The sequence below is a fragment of the Branchiostoma lanceolatum genome, chromosome 18, assembly GCF_035083965.1.
Source record: "Branchiostoma lanceolatum isolate klBraLanc5 chromosome 18, klBraLanc5.hap2, whole genome shotgun sequence".
In the NCBI taxonomy this organism is placed as follows: Eukaryota; Metazoa; Chordata; class Leptocardii; order Amphioxiformes; family Branchiostomatidae; genus Branchiostoma; species Branchiostoma lanceolatum.
The window spans coordinates 1,426,589-1,435,558 of NC_089739.1; the positions used below are offsets into that span (position 1 = coordinate 1,426,589).

Genomic DNA, 8,970 nt, shown 5'->3' on the forward strand with positions numbered 1-8,970 from the left:
CGACTTACCCCTCTCAGTGAGTAACAGAAAGACGATAACAGAGTGCATGGCCGGTGTTGATATCCTAAAAATAATCCGGCCGGCGAACGAATCACATAAATACGGACTGGCCTCAGACAGTCTAAGTCAGATCGGGATGACGTCGCGTTTAACGGTCACATGCTAAAATGGTGCTCATTTCAGCTTCACTTCCTTCTGCAATTTAACAAAGCACTAATGGAGTCAACCCTCTGGCATGTTGCGCACACTATTGCAAGAAGACCGCACCACAAAAAAGAATTGATTTTATTCATCCGCAATATTAATCAAAAGACAATAGAACAACAAGTCATTTTGAAGATAATGACACACAATGTCACATGGTGTGTGTGTGATGGGGCTGTATAGTTGTTCACATTTATGGACAATATGATATCTAGCGCGTAGCATTAAAAAACACCAACAAAGAACTACTTCGCGGATACTTGCAGACGTGTACAGTAACTCGTCCCGGAAGTAAGTTCCGCTTTTCAGGCGACCAAGAGGGTCTGGCAACCAGTACGCGTCTCTCTGAGCGACTCACTCGAAAGTGAACTCCTCACCTTGACTATTAGTATTCGAAGCGACTATTTGTTGGCCTAGATTCTGTGCACATTCATTTTATAGTGTATCTTGGGGCATGTAGGCTCAGAACAGACCCTTCCTAAGCTGTTAGCACTGGCACTGTTGACGGCTGCACACCATGGAGATGCCTGGGGCGGCATTGTTTTGTGTTGCTCTATTGCAAGTGATATCCAACGGAGTGCACGGTCAAGGTACGTTGTGGTCTTATCCGTTTATTGCCTACCTCAAAGTATGTTTTGGGGAGCGTTCGCCTTTGTGTAGTACGTGTATATTTGTGTGTGTGCCTGTGTGTGCATGCACGTGTGTGTGTGTGCGTGTGTGTGTGTGTGTGCGCGCGCGCGCGCGCATGTCGATTGTGTGTGTATGTGTATGTGTATGAACGTTAGCTCACCTTAAAGACCTGTACCTGAGTATAGGTAGGAACAGTATATAAGAAGGCCCATAAGTACAATATAGAGCCTATTCCTATATAGTATATATATGTCACAGTAGAGATGGCGATTCAGGACTGCGATCGCGATCTGTCCTAGGACAATCGCCGATTCTACTAGTAGAGATTGCGATTGCAATCTGTCCTAGGACAAACAGCGATCCAAACTTAATGATGCTATGATATTAAGGAAACACCAATATTTCTTTATAAACCATGATTTTATTTAGTATTTACAAACTCTGATCAAAACTCAATTGATGCTAAGATAAAGGAAACAGCAATATACAGCCAAAATGTTTTATCACCCTCTAATTTTTATTGTTCTGCCAAAGTTGTGAAATCATTCAGTATATGTCAAACTGTGAAATGATATAGGTGTGAAACTGTAGTATCTTGAAACTGAGATTGATATTTTGACACCTGTTTTATCACTTTACAATTGTTATTGTTCTCCTAAGGTTGTGAATTCAATAGGTGTGAAACTGTGAGTATTATCTTGACACCTCAAAATTCGCAACTGATATCTTTCACATATTATTAAAATTTTGTCGCTCAACTCTATCAGAAATTACTTTATCAGAAAACATACATGAAATTTATCCATCATGAAATATGAACTAATTCACCTAAAATAGTTAATAATTGTGAAATGTAGGTAGCATGTTAAACATGATTGAAATGTAATGCAATGAATGAATGATTCATTCTATTTTCCAAAGCATTTCCATCTAATCAGAATCGCCATTTGTCCTAGGACAGATTGCGATCGCAATCTCTACTAGTAGAATCGGCGATTGTCCTAGGACAGATCGCGATCGCAGAATTTGTCCAAGTAGAAACGCCGTTTGTCCTAGGACAGATTGCGATCGCAATCTCTACTAGTAGAATCGGTGATCATAGTGTCCTAGGACAGATCGCGATCACAGAATTTGTCCAAGGACCTAGGACAGATTGCGATCGCAATCTCTACTACTTAGTAGAATCTGCGATTGTCCTAGGACAGATCGCGATCGCAGTCTGTCCTAGGACAAACGGCGATCGCGATCTGTCCTAGGACAATCGCTGATTGTCCTGAATCGCCATCTCTACTGTGACATATATATGTCAACTTTTTCAATCATCCCATTGATCATGAAACCCATACTTAAGGGATTTCAGGGGGTAAAACTTGATATATTCTGGGGAAAACAATTCTGTTATGTGAGATTGAAATTGACATTTGCTTCCCCATATTAGCACATCTGCATCATTTTTTCAGACTTTGGGCATTTAAAAATAGCACAGAAGCAAGCCACAAAAGGAGTATTTTATTTATTGGGTCCCCCAAAAAATCAGCCCAGAATCCAGCCATAACCGTTTTCTGTCGACAATTTTCGGTAACTTCCGGCCGTGTGACGTCACAATGCCCGAGCACATTGAGCCATGACCACGTGATTATTTCTTCGGATGCGTTCCGGAGTTATCAGTCAGAAGATTTGAAATGATGACTGGCCTCCAAGTGCTCAGATTTTCAATGAGTTCCCACCACACAAGGACATCACATTTTTGCTCCATGATGGTCTATATGTGATGGTATAGTGTTATCTAAACTTACTATGGATAGAAAGCGGAAAGAAATGATTTTGAACATATGACACAATGAATGAATGAATGACACACACACATACCCACATACCCACTGGGTTCAGTACAGGTGAAAACAGAAAACATCACAGTTTGCAAATACACAGGCTCACACATAATGTATATGTATGTATGTGTGTGTGTGTGTGTGTGTGTGTGTGTGTGTGTGTGTGTGTGTGTGTGTGTGTGTGTGTGTGTGTGTCTGTATGTATGTATGTATGTATGTATGTATGTATGTATGTATGTATGTATGTATGTATGTATGTATGTATGTATGTATGTATGTATGTATGTATGTATGTATACATACAATGATAAGCTGGCAGTAGTGTAATGATTACGTTAATTTGGCCTCTTCTCGCTTCTTAGTAATAGTGTAAATACAGGTATGTTTGATAATCAAGGGTTTATCTAATTATCTTCGCCGAGTACTTGTACTCGGAGAAGATTATGTTTTCGGTTTAAAAATCTGTTGGGTGGGTCTGAATGTATGTCAGGAGCATAACTCAAGAAAGCTTCAATGAATCTTTATGATTTTTGGTAGGTGTGTAGTGGTTGTGCAAAGGAAGGTCAAGTTAGAAAATGATTCACCTTGCGTTTTTCAACAGTACTGCAGCAGACTTTGATTTTTTTTGTGTTTGTATGTAGGCAAAAAAATTGTCGGAAACGTTTATGGATCTTCATCATTTTTTGCAGGTGTGTAGATGTTGTGGAAATGGGGGTCAAGTTCAAAAATGGTTCCCCTGGTATTTTCCGTCGGTACTGCAGCGGGCTTTGTGTGGATGTGTATTTGTATGTCGCCAGCATAACTCGATAAGCTGTTTATGGATCCGTATGATATTTAGTGGATGGGTAGGGTTTACAGAAAGGAAGGTCAAGTTCGATAATGGGCCTTCTAGCGAGTACCTAAGGTACTGCAGCGGAGCTTCAAAATTTAGGGGGCATATTTTCTGAAAGTGCTATGGTCATGATTTTTGTGTGGTAGATAGTTCATGCCACAGAAAGTAAGTTCTGTAAGTTTGGGCCCCCTAGCGGCTTGTTAAGAACTGCAGTGGGTTTTTTTGTTTCTACATTCGGACATGAATAACTTGAGAAGGGGTCGACAGATCGTCGTGATGTTTTGGTATGTAGAGAGCTCAGATGGTGATTTACATTATCAATGACTAATTATGCAAATCAGGAGCTAATTTGCATAATTAGTAAGGAAAGTTTGTTAACCCACTGCATTTCAATGGGACATGGGACAGTGTCAGGTCATGTAAACAAATGGCCTTGCATAAACGTACATGTAGGTCAAATAAATAAACTATTCTCCAAGCAGAGGTGTGGGTCCTGCTGTGTTTTTTTCAACACGGTTGGCGACATAATGAAATGGGGACAAAATAGATAGCCTGACTAAAAACACCTAAAAACGCGACAGATTTATTCTATTCATATGTATTGACTGTACTATTTCATCATCACTTTCAACTTTCAACACTGCAATATCGAACCTTTGTGGCCCATATAATATCAACATACTCATATTTTTCATGACCAGTTATAACATATATCAGCACACTCTACACATATACTAGTCCTGTACCACCAAATGATTTAAACCCTATCTAGACTGGACTCATTCGCCCCATCATAACTTCCAAATGGTATGGTGCATGATCAAATTTGCAGGGGGTGATAAGCACGTAAATATTAATCACTCTCCATGATAAGCCTCGATTATTTGGCGAAGATAATGTGTTTGTGGAACTCTAGTTTATTTTAGAAATATGAATTTTTCCGCATTGCCAAGATTTATGAAATGCAGAAACCTACATTTTATTATTTTAGAAAGCGCAGCTCTCTCTCTTCGTTGTATAGTCGACTTCATTCTATTTATAATAGGAAGTGTTCCTCGTCCTCTATCCTATTTACATTACATTGTCTACATATTCGTTGTTCCAGCGGAGTGCGGTTATGGCATATTACCATCCGGTTTCAATGTGAAGTTTGTGACAGCTGATCCGGAGTTTTGTGACCGCGGTCCTATGCCGTATATTTTCGAGACTTAGATACTTTTCTTCATTATACGTGGACTTGAACAATCTGTAGGATCTCATTTTTTTCTAGCGGATCCACCTTTGTTATCAATTGTGTATTTCTTTTAGGAAAGTTTGAAGGTATTTGTCTTATCAATCATGAGAAACATTTATACTACCCCACTTTAAAAAAAGGGCATCATTTGGCAAAGGTACATGTATGTGATCATGGAATTCAATTAAGTTCCCTGAAATCACCTTCTAAAAGAATAATTCTGGTACGAATCTCTCCCCATCATGTTCTGACATAGGTGATGCTACTTGTGTCACTATTGGAGAGACAGCCGCCCTGTCCTGTGACATAACTCTGACGGGAGGACTGACTGTAAGATCAGCAGCTTGGACAAAACTGGGACCACCGGATTCACTCGTTGCTGACCTGCTGGGACCAGCTCCAGCCTACACAGGACGAGCAACTGTCAACTCCACAGGTTTCCTGTTGCTGGACAATGTACAGCAAGCTGATTTGGCAAGTTACAGATGTGTTGCATCTCTCAGTGATTTCTCTTCACTGCCAACTGTTGAGACCAAGACGGAGGAAGCAAGTAAGTCTCATCATGCCTGGGCCTTGTTGGTTTGCTTGTGATCAAATAAAAGTTATATTGAGATTCTAACTTTTACTATGTGTGTGTGGAATTTGTTTATTACCTGCAGTTTAAGTTATTTTTACAAGTACCACATGCCAAGAGCATGCTTTCTCATATATTTCATACTAGGATTCTTATAGTAGTTGTATCATTCTATTAGAATGTAAACAAAAATCTTTTTGACTCTTAAATTGTGTACATTCCTTTATTCTCCTATCTAGGCCTCCCTCAAAATGTAACGTGTCCTAGCATTGTGACGGTTGATGAATTTGCGACAATCACCCTTGTCTGTGCAACCATTGCATGCCCCTCCCCTACATTTGACTGGGAAGATCTACCAAGTGGTGCCACTCCCAATATCACCAACAGTGAAGTTACAGTTGTCATCAATGTCAGGAAAGCAGATGAGGGCACATTTGTGTGCAGAGCAGTCAACTCATTGGGACAGGGAAGTTGTACCACAGACCTTAGAGTTCCAAGATGTGAGTTGTTGTCAATTTTTAAAAATGCTCCACATGGTATTGTTGACAATTATTGTAGACAGCACATTTTTTTCACTTGATTCCCAAATAGATTGCTTTCATTTTCAACATAACCTTTACAATTACCAGTAAAATCAATCGCACATATTATGCATTGTGTCTTCTTTGATAAATCTTACAATTTGAGTACCATGATCATTGTATATGTATAGTATATTACAGTAATTCTAAAACTGTAATTTTACAACATGTAGCTTAATGCTTAATAGCTTAACTTTTCTCAACTGAGTGATATATAGGCCAAAAGTTCAAAACATTCTCAAGGTCCTGTTATCATAACATTGGCAATGTTTAAACAGGTTTGTTTTGTTCTTCAGATCAGCCTATCGTAATGTCCTCTCCTCAAGATGTCACTATGGACAAACTGGACGGTGGTAGTACTACAGTTTCAGCTGAAGTAGAGGGAAACCCAGAACCTGTCATCACGTGGGTAAGAGAGGGCCATCCAAACCAGACAGGAGACTCACTGGTCATTTCTAGTGACATGGCTGGGAAGTACAGCTGCTGGGCCTCAAATGACATAGGGGAAGTAAGCTGTGGCACTTTCACTGTCACAGTTACAGGTTAGAAATTTCAACATAATCCTGCAAGAGTCAATAACTATGGAACTCTTTGGCTTTCTGTCAAATATGTCAAGCATGGTCACCTGTACTTTTGAACATTTTCACAGAGATTATTTTTCCTTGATCTATTTATTGAACAGCCAAGATATGTTTTAATTTGACTGACAAACAATGCATCACTCATAACCATTAATCAATGCCTGTCATTCTGTTGTAACAGATTGGAAACTTCCAGTGATAATAGTGTGTGTACTTCTTGCTGTCATCCTGATTGTGGTGGTCATTGTTGTTCTCCTCATTCAGCGGAAGAAGAAAAGGGGTAAGATGATATTGATTCAGTGTCAGCATTGTAATTTTGTGTTCATACAATGTGCCAATTGAAAAGAGAATAACTCAAGATGAGGTTGGCAGATCATCATATGATTTTTTAATGTAGACAGCTTGAGTGATGTAGCCTGAGTACCAACCTCCGTAGTGACCGCTGGCTCAAAAGAATTCACTTGCTAACCACAGAGTCTGACCCTGCGCGTATCCTTAACGGCTGTCTCATTATAACGTAATGAGGGGAATTCGAGCTGCGTTCGGTCGGCGGGGCCTCATTTGCGTAGTGCCATTTTTCGTTCTAAGGTGTCTCAGTTCTTAGAACCTACCCGTTACGAAGAACAGTGTGGCATGGGGAGGGGCTTAGACGAATGGGGCCAATCAGCGAGCTCGTTCAAAATCTAAACGAATATCTGAATAACAGCCGTGACGGATACGCGCAGGGTCAGACTCCGTGGTTAGCAAGCGAATTCTTTTGAGCCAGCGGTCACTACGGAGGTTAGTACTCAGGCTATGGGTGATGATTTTCATGATTTATATTATTTGATTTTGCAAGTCAAGTGCCAATCTGCATACTTGTTGAGGAAATTGGATGAATCTGCTGCATTTAATGAAAGGACTCTCAAACATTTGAAATATGTAACTGAGAGATGAATATTGATTGATTTCAACTATGGTAATGAACACCTGATGTGTATTATTATTGAGAAAATACAATAACTCCATACTGGTGAAAAATTGGACTTTCATACTTGCAGCATTAGTGACCATTATTAGACATAAATCATGCAAATCTGAGCCTGATCTAAACAAACAACATTTAATTTATGAGAAATGCCCTTGGATCATGAAAGTACTGCCAAGTTGAACGTAGATAACCATGGTAACAATAATACATACCTTCAGACCTAGAATACTGACTCAGAGTAACCTTTGCTAAGATGAGACTTTGAAATTCATACTTTGGAAAACATCTGCCATATGGGTAGATAAGATGATTTACTGAATCAGATATGATTCATGCAATTAAAGACCTAATTCACTGTATCATTGAGAAGAATATTAAACATCAATTTGCAAAGGTATGAGGTTGCAGAAGTTCACTAAATACATTTGACTTACAAGACTAAATCTTGGTGTTTCTAACCGTCCATTTTGAAGTCTCCTTTTTTAAATCATGATTTAAGCTAGACAACTTTTATTAGCAGTCAACTGGTATGTCAAAAAAAAAAAACTCGGTATTACAAAACGTGACATAACATTAACTTATACTAACTTTTTTTTCATTATTCTTCCAGTCTTGGATAATGGTGCATTGAAAGTCCCAGTGGATATAACAGTAAACACTGTCCAGTCCAGCCAAAAGGTGGACATTCAGTGGACTGCTAAATCCAAAGAGGCTCACAAAATTCTGTACAGGCCACGAGGCAGTAACAAGTGGACAGAGGAGCCAGTTGGGATCTCCGACAACTATCCACTCTATAAGCGCACGGTCGACTTTCAACAAGATGGCGCATATGAAGTCCGGATTCGTGTAACCAATGAAGAGGGCGACAAGAACGATTCAGAAACTGTAGAAGTTACAGTGTTTGGTAAGCTACAGCAAATAAATCCTATAGATGACATCCTCTACAGACTCCAAAATATTATTAATCCAAGTAGCAAAAAAAAGAGGCCTGAATTTTCAAAAAAACAAACTATACAGTCAAATTGTAATAAGACTTCAAGAGTAAGTGTTCAAGAGGCACAGAAAGTGACTCTAAAAGGTAGTACTTACAAATGTACCATGTATCACTATAACAGCTGCGCTCAAGGCTACCACACTAGTTTCCCTTCAGAATTCAGACAACACTGTTACTATATTACCAATGGCTACATCACTAGTGTCAAAGCCACACACATAAAGGGTAACAATTTTTTTTAGATCAGGTTTGAATCAATGCATAATTATGTGGATGTCATACATTGAATTTACTTCCTATGGCCTAAGTTAGAGTCATATATTGATAGCTCCTATAACTGAACCATACTATCATATTTTAAAGTAACATTTATTGATTTTCTTCCAGCAGCTGGAAGGCCTGACGCAGGCATGTAAGTATATCATGCATGTATGTGTCATCTGTGTGTACCTTTGTCCAGCGCATGCCTCCTTCTATCTGGTTTCATGTTCGTTTTGTCCCTCCTTCTTTGTTCAGGGTCAGGAGCTCTCTATTGTTT

At 39.3% G+C, this 8,970-nt stretch overlaps 1 protein-coding gene across 1 annotated transcript; it reads left to right on the forward strand.

Annotated features, from left to right (window-relative positions):
- The first annotated feature begins 721 nt into the window (after window positions 1-721).
- On the forward strand, window positions 722-8,685 carry LOC136424558 (peroxidasin homolog). The gene is made up of 7 exons (XM_066413172.1): window positions 722-794; window positions 4,989-5,282; window positions 5,546-5,806; window positions 6,184-6,429; window positions 6,650-6,748; window positions 8,049-8,342; window positions 8,675-8,685. The coding sequence occupies exons 1-7, from the start codon at window positions 722-724 to the stop codon at window positions 8,683-8,685; spliced, it is 1,278 nt and encodes a 425-aa protein (XP_066269269.1).
- The last annotated feature ends 285 nt before the right edge of the window (window positions 8,686-8,970 follow it).

What these genes read in the sequence shown, in the direction of transcription:
- LOC136424558 (XM_066413172.1), top strand. Translation starts at nt 722, where the DNA reads ATGGAGATGCCTGGGGCGGCATTGTTTTGTGTTGCTCTATTGCAAGTG. An exon ending in GACCAAGACGGAGGAAGCAA is followed by an intron (nt 5,283 to 5,545) that starts GTAAGTCTCATC and finishes TCTCCTATCTAG; the next exon opens with GCCTCCCTCAAAATGTAACG. An exon ending in AGACCTTAGAGTTCCAAGAT is followed by an intron (nt 5,807 to 6,183) that starts GTGAGTTGTTGT and finishes TTTGTTCTTCAG; the next exon opens with ATCAGCCTATCGTAATGTCC.